Source organism: Eschrichtius robustus, chromosome 15 (assembly GCF_028021215.1).
Source record: "Eschrichtius robustus isolate mEscRob2 chromosome 15, mEscRob2.pri, whole genome shotgun sequence".
Lineage (NCBI taxonomy): Eukaryota > Metazoa > Chordata > Mammalia > Artiodactyla > Eschrichtiidae > Eschrichtius > Eschrichtius robustus.
The window spans coordinates 64,470,281-64,488,511 of record NC_090838.1 but is presented as its reverse complement, the minus strand read 5'-3'; the positions used below and the strand labels follow the sequence as shown (position 1 = coordinate 64,488,511).

Sequence of the window (18,231 nt, the reverse complement as noted above, 5' to 3'; positions counted from 1 at the left end):
TTTCCCCCTCTCCCTTCAAAGAAAGAAAACTATCAGGAGACAGTATAGTGAAGTAAAAAGCCAGAATTCCTGGGATTGAATCCTAGCTTTTCCCTTAAGTAGCTATGTAACTTTGGACACATTACTTAGCCTCTCAGTGCCTGTTTCTTCATTCGTAAAATGGGGATAATAGTACCTACCTCATAGAACTGTTGAGAGATTAAATGAATTGATATCTGGGACTTCCCTGGTGGTCCAGTGGTTGAGACTCTGCTCTTCCACTGCAGGGGGCACGGGTTCAATACCTGGTCAGAGAACTAAGATCCCTGCATGCAGTGCGGCCAAAGATCAATCAATCAATCAATAAATTGATATCTGTAAACTGCCTATAATATTGGGTGAGCATAGCATAGTATCTAAGAGGCCGTATGTTATAGGCCTCTTTAGTGACGAAAGGATACAACCTAGATTTGAGTCCTCCAGGTCCATGGTTAACTGGCTATTATCCTTGGCCAGATTAACTACTCATCTGTAAAAACAGGGATGGTTCAAACACTGCTGTAAACACGGATTGAGTGCTGGCACTGTGCTTATAGATTGTGAACTTGAGGTTGGGGCTGTCTTCTCTGTGTCCCCCACACCTTGCATAGTGCCTGATACAGAGTGTGCAATAAACTTTTGTTGAATTTACCAATATTTAGCATCAACCTTGTGACTTCAACTGATTAGTACTGAGATACAAAGATGAATGGTGAAACTCAGGTGTGTGTACTAAGTGCTACAATATATTGAATAGGTGTGGACCAGGTGCAATGGTAGCAAGAAAGGACGGACCATTGGGTTTGGTCAGAAGGTGATTGTTAAATGAGTAAAAAGTCTACTAGTGGAGGGTGGGGCCAGAAGTCAGATTATAGTGAAAGAAGAAGTGGGTGTGCAGCATAAAGTAGTAGTTTTATATAATTAGAGTTTGGATGGGAGGTGTGATAATAGCTAGAATAGCATAAGGGTGTGGAGTAGGGTTTTTTTAGAGGATGATGGAGATTTGTACTTTATGAAAACACCTTTTATGCTGAGCTGTTGGAGAGAAGTAACTATGAATCTAAGTTGCATTTCTGAACCATCATCAAATGTAATCTTGGCTCTTCTAGGACAACATCAGGTGCAGGTGCTACCTCTTTCCTACAGCCTTCCCTGACCTGGACATAAGCAATCTTTTCCCTAAGCGCCTTTGCTTCCTGGGTTGTAGAAAAGGAAAAAAAAAAAAAAAAAAAGTACAGCCACCACCATTATGGTCCTTGTAGGGTTTATCTAGATAAGGAATCCTAGACTGAGTGGAGGTATGACATCTAAAATCACAGATCCTCTTGAATCCACTCCATTTCACTAGTAAAGAAGGCATAGGTGTGGACAATATGATTCAGATACACCTGGGTTCCAAGATAGCCGCTTCCCGGCTCTGTAGCCAGGGCCAAGTTACTTGAACTTTCTAGGCCACGGTTTTCAGGCACCTGATTGGGGCGATATGGGGAGCGGTTAAATGTAAAACACTTAGGACAGCGTCTCATGCTTTTAATATACAGTAGTTATTAAAAGAAAAAAAAAGACAAATGTGAGATTGGTTTCTCCTACTAGCCTGTCAACTGCGTGAGAACGCCAAATAAACACCGATCCAGTGGACGCGGCCCGGAGGGCCAACCCCAGGCACCAGCCCTACGCCACGCCGCGTTGAGATGCTGTGGGGCTTAACCTGACGTGGCGGGGCGGGACTTCCGGCGGAAGCGGAGGGGGAGGCACGGGCCGGTGGGTGCGGCTGACATATCAGTGGTGTTCCAGGCGCTGTGCGCGATCCTGGGAGGCGAGCCGGGACCCGGGCTCTGTTGCCATCTCTCCGGGTCCCCGCGACGCCCATTTCCGTGCAAGGATGGCTCGGGGCGAGCGGCGGCGCCGCGGGGCGCCGGCAGACGGAGCGCGGACCGCTGAGAGGGCGGCTCGGGGCGGCCCCGCGCGACGGGAAGGCCGGGGCGGCAGGGCCCGGGGCGCGGCTGCGGGAGCGGCTCTGGCCGTCGTGGTCCTGTCTCTGGCCCTGGGCCTGTCGGGATGCTGGCTGCTGGCATGGCATCGTGCGCGGCGGGCTGTCACGCTGCACTCCGCGCCCCCGGCGCTGCCTCCCGACTCTTCCAGCCCCGCCGTGGCCCCGGACCTCTTCTGGGGCACCTACCGCCCTCACGTTTACTTCGGCATGAAGACCCGCAGTCCGCAGCCCCTCCTCACCGGTAACCTGGACCCGGGGCGGGCAGGCAGGCGGGCACTTAATCTGGGCGCCCCAGCTTCGCGCCAGATCAAGGGTGGTGAGGAGTGGATCAGGAGAGTTATTAAGAGGGATGACCCTGAAGTTCTCGGCGACCCAGAGGGACAGGTCCCCTGCTCTCTCTTTGACTTACCTGGCCATTCTACCCCCAGGACTGATGTGGGCGCAGCAAGGCACCACCCCGGGGACCCCTAAGCTCAGGCACACGTGTGAGCAGGGGGACGGCGTGGGTCCCTATGGCTGGGAGTTCCACGACGGTCTCTCCTTCGGGCGGCAACACATCCAGGATGGGGCCTTAAGGCTCACCACTGAGTTCGTCAAGAGGCCTGGGGGTCAACACGGAGGGAACTGGAGCTGGAGAGTGACTGTAGAGCCTCAGGTCAGGGCCCTCAGGACACCCTTCCCCCAGCCCAGACTTCCTCCACCCTTCCTTTGCTGCGTGCAAATGCAGGATAAAGTGGGGGTTAATAGCAGGGGCTCTGAGCCTGGCTGCCTGATTCGAATCTTCTGCCTGCCTTAAACACTTGCCTGTATGACCATCTCTTTTTACTATCTCTAAGCCTTGGTTTTCTTGTCTGTAAAGTGGAAATAAAAATAGTACGTAACTCACAGAATTGTAAGAATTAAAGGAAATAATATGTTGAGTTCTTAGCATAGTACATGGGACAAAAGTACTATTATTTCCCAGAGAACCCTGTGCAGAGCTCTTTATCTCATCCCACTGGTGCTTACTTTCAGTGACCCTCAACACTGCTAGATGTGTGTTGTTTACTATGTTGCTCTCACCTGGTGTCCCTTTCCCTAAGGCTGATTCTCAGGGGAGAGACTGCTAACCTAATGCTGTGTTTTTATGTCCTCATTGGTCTCCCAGGCCTCAAGTACCTCTGCTCTGCCTTTGGTGTCCTTGTTCTTCTATGTGGTAACAGATGGCAAAGAAGTCCTAGTGCCAGAGGTTGGGGCTAAGGGGCAGTTGAAGTTCATCAGTGGACACACCAGTGAACTTGGTGACTTCCGCTTTACACTTATGCCACCAACCAGTCCAGGAGATACAGCCCCCAAGTATGGCAGGTAACTGGGGGAAGAGAGTGTGGGGTGGTGGTATGGATGCTGACTTAGCCTGATTTCCATCTCCCCCATTCTACCCTCTTTTCAGCAGGTATTTCCCTTCTCACCAGGCTCCATGTTCCCTGCATTGCCAAGACTCTCCCATCCTGACTCCTGATCACCTCATGTTTTCGCTTTATAATCCCCACCACTTCCTCCTGAGTAATATTTCCTGTTTATCTTTTTCCTTTCAAGCTACAATGTCTTCTGGTCCTCCAACCCAGGACTTCCCTTGCTGACAGAGATGGTGAAGAGCCGCCTAAATAACTGGTTTCAGCATCGGCCCCCAGGGGCTTCCCCTGAACGCTACCTCGGCTTGCCAGGATCTCTGAAGTGGGAGGACAGAGGCCCAAGTGGGCAAGGACAGGGACAAGGGCAATTTTTGATACAACAGGTGACACTGAAAGTCCCCTTTTCTGTGGAGTTGGTGTTTGAATCAGGCAGTGCCCAGGCAGGAGGAAGCCAAGCCCTAGAGCAGCTGGCAGGCAGCCTGCTGACCCAGGCCCTGGAAAGCCATGCTGAAGCCTTTAGAGAGCGCTTTGAGAAGACCTTCCGGCTGAAGGAGAAGGGCCTGAGCCCTGAGGAGCAGGCTTTGGGTCAGGTTGCCCTCAGTGGTCTTCTTGGTGGTATTGGCTACTTCTATGGACAGGGTCTGGTGTTGCCAGACATGGAGGTTGAGGGGTCTAAGCAGAAGGTGGACCCAGTCCTCTTTCCACCTGTCCCTCTTTTCACAGCAGTGCCCTCCCGGTCATTCTTCCCTCGAGGTTTCCTGTGGGACGAGGGCTTTCACCAGCTGGTGATCCAACGGTGGGATCCCCGGCTCACCAGGGAGGCCGTAGGCCACTGGCTGGGGCTGCTAAATGCTGACGGCTGGATTGGGCGGGAGCAGGTGCTGGGGGATGAGGCCCGAGCCCGGGTGCCCTCAGAGTTCCTGGTGCAACGGACAGCCCACGCCAACCCCCCAACTCTGCTTTTGCCTGTAGCCCACATGCTAGAGGGTGGTGACCCTGCCGACTATGCCTTCCTCCGCAGGGCCTTCCCCCGCCTGCGTGCCTGGTTCTCCTGGCTTCATCAGAGCCAGGCAGGGCCAGTGCCACTCTCTTACCGCTGGCGGGGCCGGGACCCAGCCTTGCCAACCCTACTGAACCCCAAGACGCTGCCTTCAGGGTTGGATGACTATCCCCGGGCTTCACACCCTTCACCCACTGAGCGGCACCTGGACCTGCGGTGCTGGGTGGCACTGGGTGCCCGTGTGCTGATGCAGCTAGCGGAGCAGCTGGGAGAGGCTGAGGCAGCTGCAGAGCTGGGCCCACTGGCTGCCTCCCTGGAAGCAGAGGAGAGCCTGGATGAGCTGCATTGGGCCCCAGAGCTAGGAGTCTTTGCAGACTTTGGGAATCACACAAAAGCAGTGCAGCTGAAGCCTAGACCCCCTCAGGGGCTGGTGCGAGTGGTGGGCCGGCCCAGCCCTCGCTTACAATATGTGGATGCCTTGGGCTATGTCAGTCTTTTCCCCTTCCTGCTGAGGCTGCTGGACCCCAACTCATCCCGCCTTGGACCCCTGCTGGATGTTCTAGCTGATAGCCGCCAGCTCTGGAGCCCCTTTGGTTTGCGCTCCCTTGCAGCAACCAGCCCCTTTTACAGCCAGCGCAATTCAGAGCATGATCCTCCCTACTGGCGAGGTGCTGTGTGGCTCAATGTCAACTACCTGGCATTGGGGGCTCTTCACTACTATGGGCATCTGGAGGGTCCCTACCAGGCCCGTGCTGCCAAGCTCCACAGAGAGCTCCGTACCAATCTGGTGGGCAATGTGAGGCGGCAGTACCAGGCCACGGGCTTCCTGTGGGAGCAATACAGTGACCAGGATGGGCGAGGCATGGGCTGCCGCCCTTTCCAGGGCTGGACCAGCCTTGTCCTACTGGCCATGGCTGAAGACTACTGAAAGGGGAACATGGGAGGGGAGCCAGGCCTCTTAGGCCACTCTGGAGTCGAGGGACAAGGTCTCTCACTTCTGCCCCCAGCCCTCAGGTACCAGTGCTTCAAACCCTCCTCAGCTCATCTCAGGTGTCTCCTTACTGACATCCCACATAGCCCTTGAGTGAATGTGAATTCAGAGTCTATTTTTCTAAATAAATGGGAAAACCATGCCAAACTCTATTGCTTTTGCCAACTTTGCCTCGCCAAGAGGTCTTAGCTCAGTCCAGGCCTTAGGGCTGCCTGCTGTCCTTCAGAGTAGGTGGAAAACGTGGCCATTGACTGTACCCTCCAATCAAGTGCAATGCAGTTAAGTTGAGCACTAGTCCACCCAAATCCACAAGCAGCTGGTTCACATCTCTTTAATGAGATCAAAGGCTCCTGTGTATGTCTTAGGAGACAGAGCTAGCACAGTCCCCCAAACACTGCCCTTCTCCTCAGGACTCCAGCCCTTTCAGACCGATTCTAGGAGGGCAGGGAGAGGCCGAGGAGAACTCAGGGAGTTGGGAGCAGGGCTGTTTCTGGTGGGCAAGTAAGCCACCCACCCTCCCCAAATTGCTTATGGGATGTCCCCTTCATTGGAAGCCAGCCCCACAGGAGAGACCTGGGGCACAGGATTTAGGGGCCGTGCACAGGGGACTGCTCCTCCACATCTGGTGGGGTGGCACTAGCCCTAGCCTCCTTGACTGGCTCCCCCTCACTGGAGTCAGGACAAGGGCAGAGCTCAATACCTGAGTCCCCAGTCAGGCGGCGATAGCGGCAGAAGGGTGGTGTGGGGGCAGGGCTCACCCCTGCCCCAGGCTCACCCTCCTGATGAGGAGGGTCACTCTGGTGGGAGGAAACATCTTCCACATTTGTTCCCTCTTGGTGGGCAGGGCAGCTAGAAGCAGAGGAGCAGCAGGTGCATTCACTGGAAGCAGTCGAGGGGCAGCCTGAGGCTGCAGTGTAAGGAGGCGGCGGTGTGCCTGGGCGGTGAACCACATCCTCATAGGCTGGGGGTTTGAAGGTGCTGAGGAGGCCTGCAGGAGAGAAGGGCATGGTTGGTGGAAGGCAACAAGGGGTGGGGTGGTGGTCTCTTTCCTATTAGCAAAAAGTGTGCTTTGAAATGTTTGAAAAGGGAGTGTGGGATGAATCAGGGTCCTGTTTTGGGAGGGACCACTGGTAGTGAGCCCAGAGCCTCAAGTCACTCACGAAGATCAAGCAGTGAACTGGGAGGGACAGGGCCAGCCCCATGGCATGCCCCGTGGTAGGCCAACAAGTTGATCTCACGCTGCCGCTGCTGTTGCTGCAGCCGGAGTTTAGCTCGTCGATGGCGGAAGGCGCAACAGCAGCTAAAGAGAATGAGGACAGTCCAGAGCAGCCAGAACCCTGCAGGAAGTGAGGAGGCAGAGTCTTAGATACCTCCCAGGCAGAGAAGGGTCCTTGAAGGCTGAGGTCCAAAGGCAGGTGGGCAGAAGGACCCAAGAAGAGCCCTCTTGAAGACTCACACCAGAGCTCATAGTAGTAGGTGCAGCAGCCAGTCTCCCCGCAGCAGTGACCACTCTCACAGAGGTAAGGCTGGTTGTTCACTCCTGGGCACAGCTCTCGAAGCTGGGAGCAAGGAGGCACTTAAAACCAAGGGAGGTTCCAGCCCAAGGCACTGTCCATCCCCAACGCCTGCATACACATACACAATCCCACCCTGTGAACCAAGTTTAGCTCATAGAAATCTATGGGGAGAGGGAAGAGTGATGCTGAGAGGAGTGTTCCAAATCTGAAGGGCTGCCAGCATGGAAGAGGATCTGGAATAGGAAGAGTCAGTCTAGAGACCAAGATTAAGATGCAAGGTGTGGACATACAAAGAGGCAGATTTCAGCTCTGCATATAAGAGACTTATCTCATACTCAGGTCTGGCTCCTCAGGGTGTTTTCTGTTAAGGGAGTATTTTGGCAGAAGCCAGAAGACAGTCTGAGCTATCTCAAAGTCTCAGACAATGGGTAAGGAGTTTAAGGTAATTTCCAAAGCCGTTTTCATCATCATTCCCCATGGTCTGCCAATCCCCACTCCCAAGCTGGATCTTTCCACCCCTGGGTCTCAGGCTTCCTAGGGTACAGGAGGGTCAGTGTGAGACCCAGAGCAGGGCTCCCAGCCAGATGGGATTGCTGCGGGTGCTAAAGGATGGCATCCAAGGCGCGAGTCTGGAGTCCAGCTCTTCTCCAAATTGCTCCCTCAAGAGAAGACGCTGCCAGACTCGGTTGTGACAATAGGCACATAGAAAAACATCACAAATAACAGTTGCAAAACAGAGGGAGCCTCCCTGGGGCCTCGCTATGCCTCTGGTCACTGAAGAGCCACTGCAAGCTTCCACTGCAGCCACGGGATGGGGGTCTATGAAGCTGCAGGCAAAAGTCAACTGCATCTACAGTACATTGCAAAGTTTAGACAAAGAGTGCAAGGAACATATCTAGGAACTTCGCAGTACCTTTGGCTCCGTGAGTTCCTCCCCCACCCCCCAAAAGGCAGGGACAAGGAAAGGGGAACGAGAAATAAATGGCTGTCGTGATAGGCTTTTGGAGCTGTTGGGATACCTGCTGTTGCGGCACCCGAAGTGCCCCCCAGTCCTCCTCGCTGCCGTTCCCGCCGCTGGCCCGAGCCATGCCTCCGCCTACAGCCCCCTGAAGGCCACAGTCTCCTCTACCGCCAGCCACCCCGCCCCTGCCACCTCTGCCGCCACCGCCATGGTCCCTGCCCGGCCCATCTCCGCTGCCTCCACCATCACTCCGCGACCGGACCTTCCATCCAGCGAGAGCTCTGCCAACTAGCACCCAGGTTGTTCCGTCCTACCAATCCACATCACCCTCCGACAGATGGGCCAATAGGAAAGATCACAGGCTTCTCCCTGTGACCAATCTACAGCAGCGCCTCCGCCACTCTCCCAGACAACAAGAGCTTGCACAGACAAAGAGTGGAGTAAGGTTCGACCCATGGCCCTGACTGACAGCGACAACAGCCAATACGGACAACAAAACAGGCTTTGCGTTATCAACCAATGAACGGCCGTCCAGAACAGCAAAGTTCCCGCTGATTGGCTTGAGCCCTATTTTCCAGATGACGCCAAACGCTTAACCACGCCAGGTAATCCTGGAAGAGGCAGGGTCACAAATGTCGGCTGGAGTCTGGGCGCGGGCTGGCTACCGTTCTTGGGCCTGGTGGACGTTTCCCAGGCGTCGACGCAAGCTCCGGTGGGGGCAAGATGTGTGTACGCGGAATTGGCCTACCCATACCCCATTACCCCAATTCTGTAGAAGTCAAGGCACTGTATGAAATTTAATAGGGTGGGGAAGACACTGAAAACCGGGGACAGAGGAGAAGGCACAGAGTCCAGATTGGGTGAGGGCCTTAAGAAGCCAGAAGTGGGGATCCGGGGCCCTCAGGCCCACCCAGCCGCATCTGCAGGTTGATGCGGTAGCACTGAAGGCTGCAGAGTGCCTGGCCTGTGCGGGAGCAGGCATAGCGGCGCGGATGTGGACAGCCGGGGACAGAGCACCGAGGTGCAGGGGCAGATGGGGATGGCCGCTGAGACACAGGCGCGGGGGCGGGGACGCCAGGTGGGAAGGAAAGGGTGGAACCTTGTGCCCCACTGCTGTAGCGCACCATGGGGGCCGGGGCCGCGGCCCGCCCTCCCCGCCTCTCGCCCCGCGCGGCCCCTCGGCCTCCCCGTCCGCTGGGCGCCACAGTCTTGGTGAGGCGCTCAATAGTCTGGTTCTTGTGCTCCTCCGCCCGCCGAGCCGCCTGCAGCCGCCTCTTCCGTGCCCGCTCCTCTCGCTTCAACAGCATCTCCTCGGTGAGAGCAGGGGCCGGGCAGCCCCCAGCCACAGGTAGTGACAGAATCGGGGAAGGCTGACTTCGAGCCTTCTGCAGCAGAGCTCGCTAGGGAGAGACGGAAGAGATGTCAAAATAGAGAAGTGAGGTCTGCCTGAACGGGGGAAGGGGAGGAGGGGACATGAAAAGCAGGGTCTTGAGGAGAACAGGCCTTGAGAGAAGGGGTGAAATGAGCACCCTCTCCAGGAGCCCTTAATACTGCCTCCTCTCAGGTCTCCAGACTTCCAGCTTTAGATCCTTGACTCTCAAGGGGAAAAGTATTAGTAATGTTACCTTCCTGCCTTGTGTACCAAAACTCTGTACCAGCTCCCTGGAGGCTTTTTTGTTGTTGTTTTGAATCTTTTAATCTCAGTGGATAGCATCAATTGGATAACTGCTCAAGCCAAAAACTAACGGTTATCCTTGATTCCTCTCCTTCCCCCAACAAGTGTCTGTTTCCTAAATATATCCAGAATCCATCTGATTTTCTCCATCTCTACCATTTCACCTTGGTTCAAGCCACCACCATCTCTTACCTGCTTCAACAGCTTCCTACCTGGTCTTGCTTCTATCCCTTACCACCACTAAGAAACCAAAGAAATCTACTGAAATACAAATCAAATACATCACTTCTCTGTAAACAACCCTTTTGTGGTAGTCACACTTATTCTTCTCCTTGACCATGATTAGGTATGTTCCGCTCTCAGGGTTTTTGCCCTTGCTGGTCTCTCTGCCGGGAAAGCTCCTCTGGTATTGTAAATGTTATCTCTTTAGAGAGGTCTTTCCAGACTACCCTATCTAATGTTGTTTCTTTTCTACTTCTTTCTATTTCATCACCCTATTTTTGTTATAAACCTTACAGTTTTTCGAAATTATTTATTTACTGCACAAGAATACCAGCTCCATAAGAACAGAAACCTTGTCTGTCTTTTCTCCACTGCTGATATCCCTGCTGCCTAGCAAAGTTCTTGGGACATGGAAAGTTCTCAATATAAATTTGGCAAGCAAATAAAGAATGAACTAACTTACCTGTCGAGCAGTGAGCAGCCGTTCATTGATCTCCTTCTTGAGATCTCCATTGTCATCCAGCTCCCCCTTCTCCAAGGCATCCAGCCACCTTTGTTCTTCCTCTTCCTCCTGACCCCCTAAGGCCCCGGACAAGTCCCGCAGTGGGGAGGGGGACAGATTACTGTCTTCATCTGGAAAGGAAAGTTGGAGAGCTAAAAGTGGAATTGTTCAGATGGGGAACCCTAATTTGGCCAAGTTAATACTGGGACACGCAAAATTCTCACCTTCCTCAGAACGAACCCTCTTCCCTTAACCAGGTATAATTAGAAACCCAGTTTCCCCACCTCCAGACCCTTCTCACCCAGCCAGGCACGGTACTGCTCAAGGGGGACTCCTTCCACAGGTTCCTCTTCATTGTCCACAACCATAAGGGGAGAGGGTGAGCGAGGACCCTCAGGGATCACAGTGAATGTAGGAACACTGCAGAGAAGCAACCACTCTGTAAGCTGAGCAATTGTCTCCTCCTGCTCAGTACATCCAGCCTTCCCTACACCCTCTTGGGTTCTTGCTGCATTAACCTGGGCCCTGCAGTCACAGCGTCCATTCTCTGTCTTCTGAAAAGCGCAGCCAGCTTCTGCTTCTATCTCTACCTGCTCCTGAAGTCCCCCAAGTAAAACCTCGGCTCTCTTGGCCTCACCTTTTGGTGCCCAGGACCTGCCCGCCCAACTTGATTTTGAGTTTGAGCTGGGGCTTGGCAGGAGACGGCTGCGTGGGCCCAGCCTCCTCTTCCTGGTAGTGTTTCTTCTTGTGTTTTTTCTTGTGCTTCTTGTGCTTTTTCTTGTGCACTCCGTGGCCGTGGGCACCCGCCAAACTCAACTCCAGGGCTTCCCCTGCAGAAGGAGAGCCTGTCAACGGTGTACATCAGGAGCGGGTCAGGGAAAGCCCAGAAGAACCCAATACCCCTGAGGGGTCCTACTCTTCCCGCGGTATTCGCTGTTACCATAACAACAGCCCCGCCTTTCTCCTTCCCACCTGTGGCGAAGTACCCAGGAAGCTCGGAGGAGCAAGAAAGGGACTCCTTTTCTGCGAAGGCCTAAGTTGCTTTATCGATCCGCGCTTACCCGGCTCAGGGGCCTCCATAGCCCCAGAGGTGCTCCCGCGCCGCCACAGCTTACTCATGGGGTCCTGCAAGGAAAAGGGGCTGAAAATAATCGGAACACAAGCAGACATACCTTTTCCGCCCCACGGAACAACTTATCTCAGCAAATAACCGGGTACTTCCGGTGCGTAGCAACCATGCTTGTGCGGGGCAAGCTTTGCGGTTAAAAATCCTCCGGAAGAAACAACGCTCCTTCCAACAAGGGTTCCGGACTCTTTGAGACCGGGAGCGGTCAGAGGGCCACGGCTTTCTGCTCGCTCCGCATCCACACAATCGAGATAAGACGCGCGGGCGATTCAATTATTATTACACTCAAGCGTGATGAACGTATATTCCAGACCAAATTCGGGGCTAAGCTATGAGAATACAAAGATGAATATGAACACTTCTCTCTGCCTTTGAGGAGCTTACAATTTGGTGGAGTACGTAAGAAAGTGTATTGCCGGCAAAATGGCAGAAGGGCTTAACAGCACAAGTGCCCTACCAGCAGGGCAAATGATATTTAAGCCTAAATTCTATATCAGTAGAGAAATGGATAAATGAATTATGGTGCATCTATCCAATCTGGAACACAAAAGCTAAGAGCTGATAAGTACTTGATAAGATTGACATGGAATTTATATCCAAGTGGGTAATAGCATTGGAAACAATCTAAGTCTGCCTCTAAAGAAAAACCAAAATAATTTGGTACAGGGATTTGATACATCCATACAGTGGGAAGCTATGCTGCCATTAAAAGAAATGAGGCCCCAGAAGGCTACCCAAGAAACTGGTGGCAGCAATTCCAATGGATAGTTGGGAGAACGAGGGTGAAGGGACTTATTCTTCATAATATACCCTTTTGTGCCTATTGTACTTTGTCTAAAACATGTATGTTTTACCTAATTAAAAAAAAAGGAACAAAGTAGATCTGTATGTGCTGACATATGAAATAAGAAAGGCAAGTTTCAAGATGAAGTGATCCCATTTATTTTTTAATTTTTTTAAATTAATTAACTGGTTATTTTTGGTTGCACTGGGTCTTCGTTGCTGCCCAAGGGCTTTCCCTAGTTGAGGAGCACGGACTCTAGGCACGCGGGGTTCAGTAGTTGTGGCATGCAGGCTCAGTAGTTGTGGCGCCCCGGCTTAGTTGCTCTGCAGCATGTGGGATCTTCTGGGACCAGGAGTCAGACCTGTGTCCCCTGCATTGGCAGGCGGATTCTTAACCACTGCACCACCAAGGAAGTCCTGTGGTGATCCCATTTAAAAAGGCATAATATGCTACTACATTCACAGAAAAAACATTAAGGAATGTATGCTATACTGTTAACGGTGATTACCTTTGGAAGCTGGGGTTGGGGAAATTTCACTATCTAGATCTGTAGTGAATTTCCTTTCCTTTCCTTTTCTTTTCTCTCTCTCTCTTTTTTTCTTCATTTAAAAATACTGCTTAGTAAGTTTTGTAACGAATTTTCTTACAGCCTATATATCACATTTATAATTAGAAAAAAGCACTGTATATAATATATATGGGATACATGTCTGAACAAGGTAGCAATAGTGAACATAGTAAGGGAAGAACTGATTCAAGAGACATTTCGTTGATGAAATTTAAAGGAATTGATGAACAATTATATATGAGAATTCAGGAAGAAGTCAATGTAGTATAGTGATTAAGGTTAAGAGAATGAACTTTGGAGTCGGAGAAGCCTATTATCAAATTCCAGTTTATTGGCTATGTAACCTTGGGTTCACAGTTATTTAAGCTCTCTGAACCTCATATTCCAGCTCTGTAAAATGGAATGAAGTAGTGTCTCCTGCATAGGATTCTTTCAAGGAATAAAGCAAATCAAGAATGCAAAGTACCTAGGGTAGTATCTGGCACATAGTAGATGTTCAAAAAGCAAACAGCAACAATAATAAATGACTTCTAGGGACTTCTTTGGTAGTCCAGCAGGTAAGACTCTGCCCTCCCAATGCAAGGGGCCCGGGTTTGATCCCTGGTCAGGGAACTAGATCCCACATGCAGCAACTAGGAGTTCACATGCCACAACTAAGGCCCAGCGCAGCCAAATTAATAAATAAATATTAAAAAAAAAAAAAAGTCCGCATGCCACAGCTAAGAAGTCCACATGCCACAACTAAGACCCAGCTCAGCTAAAATAAATAAATAAATAAAAATTTTAAAATGACTTCTATATTTCTAGCACAAGTATTAGAGAGAACATAGTGTTTTGTTTTGTTTTTTAAATAAATTTATTTATTTATTTTTGGCTGCGTTGGTTCTTCATTGCTGCTCACGGGCTTTCTCTAGTTGCGGCGAGCGGGGGCTACTCATCGTTGCGGTGCGTGGGCTTCTCACTGTGGTGGCTTCTCTTGTTGCGGAGCACAGGCTCTAGGCACTCGGGCTTCAGTAGTTGCAGCACACAGGCTCAGTAGTTGTGGCTCGTGCACCATGGCATGTGGGATCTTCCCGGACCAGGGCTCAAACCCGTGTCCCCTGCATTGGCAGGCGGATTCTTAACCACTGCGCCGCCAGGGAAGTCCCCATAGTGTTTTAAGTAAAGATTAGAACATAGGAAGAGAAGCAAGTAAGAAGAAAATCATTTAGTGTTACCCAAGGTGAATTTAAATTGCATGTGGGAAATCAAAACTACAATGAGGTATCACCTCACACCTGTCAGAATGGCCATCATCAAAAAATCTACAAACAGTAAATGCTGGAAGGGGTGTGGAGAAAAGGGAACCCTCTTTCACAATTGGTGGCAATGTAAATTGGTACAGCCACTATGGAGAACAATATGGAGGGTCCTTAAAAAACTAAAAATAGAGCTACGATATGATCCAGCAATCCCACTCCTGGGCATATATCTGGAGAAAACCAGAATTCGAAAGGATGCATGCACCCTGATATTCATTGCAGCACTATTTACAATAGCCAGGATATGGAAGCAACCTAAATGTCCATCGACAGAGGAATGGATAAAGAAGATGTGGTACATATATACAATGGAATATTACTCAGCCATAAAAAGGAACGAAACAATGCCATTTGCAGAGACGTGGATGGACCTAGAGGTTATCACACAGAGTGAAGTAAGTCAGAAAGAGAAAAGCAAATATCGTATAACATTGCTTATATGTGGAATCTAGAAAAAATAATACAGATGAACTTTTTTGCAAAGCAGAAATAGAGTCACAGATGTAGAGAACAAACTTATGGTTACCAAGGGGGAAAGGGGGGTGGGATAAATTGGGAGATTGGGATTGACATATATACACTACTATGTGTAAAATAGATAAATAATGAGAACCTACTGTATAGCACAGGGAACTCTATTCAGTGCTCTGTGGTGACCTAAATGGGAAGCAAATCTAAAAAAGAGTGGATATATATATATACGTATAACCGATTCACTTTGCTGCACAGCAGCAACTAACACAACATTGTAAAGCAACTATACTCTAATAAAAATTAATAAAAATAAAATAAAATAAAGTGCATGTGGGAATGCCCAGATGGAGATGTAATACTGAAGGAGAAGCCAATGCAGAAGGTGTGATTTGGGGCATCATCATCAGCATAAAAATGGAGGTCCCCCTCAAGGGATGGGAATAGATGAGACATTCCAGAATGATCAAGCAGATGAAGAGGAAAGGACCAGGAACAAACCCAAGTGGACACCCGCCCTGAACATGCAGGCAGAGGGACAGGCAGTGTTGGGAAGAGATCAAAAGAGGCAATAAAGGTACCCAAAGGCAGAGATTATCAGCAGATGAAGGCTATGATGAACTGTGTACAGTTCTGTGAAGGCTAGGTTGAGCTCCAAGCAGAGTATGCATTCTAGCAGGGAGTGAAGGCAATAGTCCTGTATCACCAGGAGTTAAAGTGAAGGATCACCTGCAGTTAGTATTTGTCAAACATATTAGAGCTTATAACCTGCTTTCATATCCCTTCCCTCCCTTGATCCCCATGGCGGCTCCATATGGGAGATGCTATTGTTCCCTCATGAGGAAACTGAGGCTTAGAGAGGTTAAATGATTTGGCCAGAGCCACACAGTTAGGGAGTGGCAGAGCCAGCATCAAATAGAGACTTCCTGACACTAGGCCCAGTGGTGTTTCCTCAACATCCTGATGCCCAGCAGGGAGGAAGTGGTGACAGTAAGTAGCCATGTACTTCATTATTTTGTTTTGTTTTCAGTTTTGCTTTGTTTAGTGTCAGAGAGGTTTGAGCAGGTTTGTAGGCTGAAAGGAAGAATTTTGTCCTTCTGAAAAAGTTCTTAGCTTATTTTTTAAATATAATTTTTGAGGAAATAATTTCAAACTCACAGAAAAGTTGCAAGAAGAGTACATAGAGCTCTCTTAGCTCCTTAAATCAGATTCTACAATTATTAACCTTTACTATTTCTTCCCCTTCCTCTCCATTATCATTATTCCTATTCTGATCATTCTGAGAGCAAGTTGCAGACATGATGCCACTTCACCCCTAAATAGTTCACTGTGTATTTCCTCAAAAACAAGTACACAATTCTATAACCTTTGTGCAACCCTCCCAATCAGGAAATTAACACTGATACAATACTACCATCCTATCCACAGATCCCATTCAAATTTCACCCACTTCCCAATGTCTCCCTTTCCTTTCTAGGCCAGGATTCAAATCCAGGATCATGCATTACATTTCCTCATCATATCTCTTTGATCTGCTTTAATCTGCTAGAACATTTCCTCACTCTTTCCCTATCCTTTGTGACCTTTACAATTTTAAAAAGTATAGGCCTTTGATTCTGTAGTATGTCCCTCAACCTGGATCCATCTGGTTTTTCTTCAAGTCAAGACTCTTAAATTCTTGGCAGGAGTACTACTCAAAAAATATTATGCTGTGTTCTTCTCAGTGTATCACATCAGGGGGCACATGACGTCAGCTTATCCCACCACTGATGATGCTAAACTTGATCACCTGCTCAAGGTGGTGTCTGCCAGTTTTCTCCAGTGTAAAGTCACCATTTCTTTTTTTTCTAATTTGTTTTTTAATTTTTTTATTTGGCCATGTTGTGTGGCTTTCAGGATCTTAGTTCCCCAACCAGGGATCAAACTCAGGCCCCAGCAATGAAACCGCCAAGTCCTAACCACTAGACAAAGTCACCATTTTCAACTTTGTAGTTAATGAGTATTTTCTGGAGAAATACTCTGAAACTACTCTGATATCCTGTCCCCTATATCAAACTTCCACCCACCAGGCTTAATAGCCATTGATGAATATTGTATGAATCAGTTCTACCTTAATAATTGCCAAGTGGTATTCTACTCCCGTTATTCCATCGACATGTGTTAGTTGGCATTCTATGGTGAAGTGAAGATTTCTTTTCTCCTTACATTCAGTTTCATATGTATTTATTTGTATCGGTATAGATTCCTGTTTCATTCAATGAGTTGTAATCTATTATTTATTTTGATGCTTAAATTTGTCCCAGATTTGGTCAGTGGGCATTTCTTTAAGATGATTTCTGTTCCTTCTGACACATCTCCATCATTCCTTTAGCACTTTCTTACTTCCCAGCACTACAAAATGTTTCAGGTTCATCTTGTATTCTCCCTGGATAAGGGGTGGGAACACTTGGGAGGCCAAGCATTAGGGACATATGGCTGAGGTTATGCTGAGGCCACACCAAAGTCTCACCACAGGAACCTGCTGATGAGGATTTCCCTGCTAGCAGAGCCAGCCACTCCTCATGAATTCTCCCTGGGTCTTGTTCTCACTCTTTCAAGATTCAAAGTCCAGTTGGTAGCATTCCAGTTGGTTGGCTTAGGCCAACTGCCTACCCATGGGCTGTGAAGAAGCGGGAGGGAAGATGAATGTCCTTCTCCAGCTGCCATAAAGAGGGTAGAGCCTCAGCCTACCAGAGTTGTCCACAGTAGGGGTCTGTGTAGAAATAGGAAGATAATTTGAATACTGGGTGGCTAATAAGCCCTTCCCAAATATCTACTTCATAGTTGGGGAGGGAGAGATACAGATGTAAGAAAAGGAAAAATTTGGAAATATTGTGCAGTGAACAAGTGGTATGTGGGTAAATATTTAACGAAATCTCCCCAGGGGAAAAAAAATAGCCCTGGTTTACAGTGTTCTCCTATTTCTGTTGTGGGAGTCCACCATGGCCAATTTCATTACTGAGCACAGAGTTGGCAAGACATGTAGTAGCACACCATGACATAGCATTTCAACCATACGGACACTATAGATGTAAACAACCTCAAGGGATAATGGGAAAATGCAGTAAAATAATTAGGAAGTGATGAGTTTTGAGTTTTATCACCTTTGCTTTAATATAATTTATTTAGTTGTGAGTTTTTATGATTCAATTATTAATTAAAGCTGTGTTTAACAGCTGGAATGCACAATTCCAGAAAATTCAGCAATTGTCTCTCACAAACCAGTATAAGGCATCAGCATGCCACGGCACCAGGCTGTCTCAGTGTTTTTCTCTGATGGTGGGGAAAGTGTGCTTTTGTTCATTTATTCTTTACTTTGTATTATTTTTTAAGTGGTAGAATAAAGATTGTTTTAAAAAACTGTATGTGTGTTTTCAAATAAGAATTTAATTAAAAAATAATAACTCCACAGAAACTTTGGCCCTTGTTTCTCTACCATTGGTTGAGAACAGTGTAAGCTGGCTTCCCAAACTCCAGTCACAACCTCCTCCAAATGATTTATGCAAATGGATGCCAGACTATGATCTCTAAAATATAACTTTGGTTGTGTCACTCCTTTCCCAAAATCTTCAGTCACATCGAGTGCAAATTCTCTGGCAGGATTTGAGCTCTACTTCCTTTCCAAATGCCTTCCATTCCTCCAGCTCTTGTCAGGGGTTTTTAAACCCTTCC

General features: G+C 49.1%; 3 protein-coding genes across 4 annotated transcripts; 1 reads left to right on the top strand and 2 right to left on the bottom strand.

Annotated features, from left to right (window-relative positions):
• The first annotated feature begins 1,760 nt into the window (after positions 1-1,760).
• MOGS (mannosyl-oligosaccharide glucosidase) lies at positions 1,761-5,540 on the top strand. Its single transcript, XM_068564807.1, has 4 exons — positions 1,761-2,252; positions 2,440-2,666; positions 3,159-3,355; positions 3,587-5,540. The coding sequence occupies exons 1-4, from the start codon at positions 1,901-1,903 to the stop codon at positions 5,328-5,330; spliced, it is 2,520 nt and encodes an 839-aa protein (XP_068420908.1). The 5' UTR covers positions 1,761-1,900; the 3' UTR covers positions 5,331-5,540.
• A 170-nt stretch (positions 5,541-5,710) lies between these two features.
• WBP1 (WW domain binding protein 1) lies at positions 5,711-8,287 on the bottom strand. The gene is made up of 4 exons (XM_068565033.1): positions 7,930-8,287; positions 6,850-6,952; positions 6,554-6,730; positions 5,711-6,381 (listed from the first exon to the last, which is right to left on the bottom strand). The coding sequence occupies exons 1-4, from the start codon at positions 7,996-7,998 to the stop codon at positions 5,981-5,983; spliced, it is 750 nt and encodes a 249-aa protein (XP_068421134.1). The 5' UTR covers positions 7,999-8,287; the 3' UTR covers positions 5,711-5,980.
• Positions 8,288-8,649: 362 nt separating this feature from the next.
• On the bottom strand, positions 8,650-11,453 carry INO80B (INO80 complex subunit B). Of its 2 annotated transcripts, none has more exons than XM_068564347.1 (5): positions 11,332-11,453; positions 10,908-11,115; positions 10,572-10,690; positions 10,232-10,401; positions 8,650-9,271 (listed from the first exon to the last, which is right to left on the bottom strand). In XM_068564347.1, the coding sequence occupies exons 1-5, from the start codon at positions 11,438-11,440 to the stop codon at positions 8,741-8,743; spliced, it is 1,137 nt and encodes a 378-aa protein (XP_068420448.1). In that variant the 5' UTR covers positions 11,441-11,453; the 3' UTR covers positions 8,650-8,740. The 2 variants fall into 2 exon arrangements, with proteins under 2 accessions (XP_068420448.1, XP_068420449.1); XM_068564348.1 differs by having other exon boundaries at positions 10,908-11,100; positions 11,332-11,448.
• Positions 11,454-18,231: the final 6,778 nt, after the last annotated feature.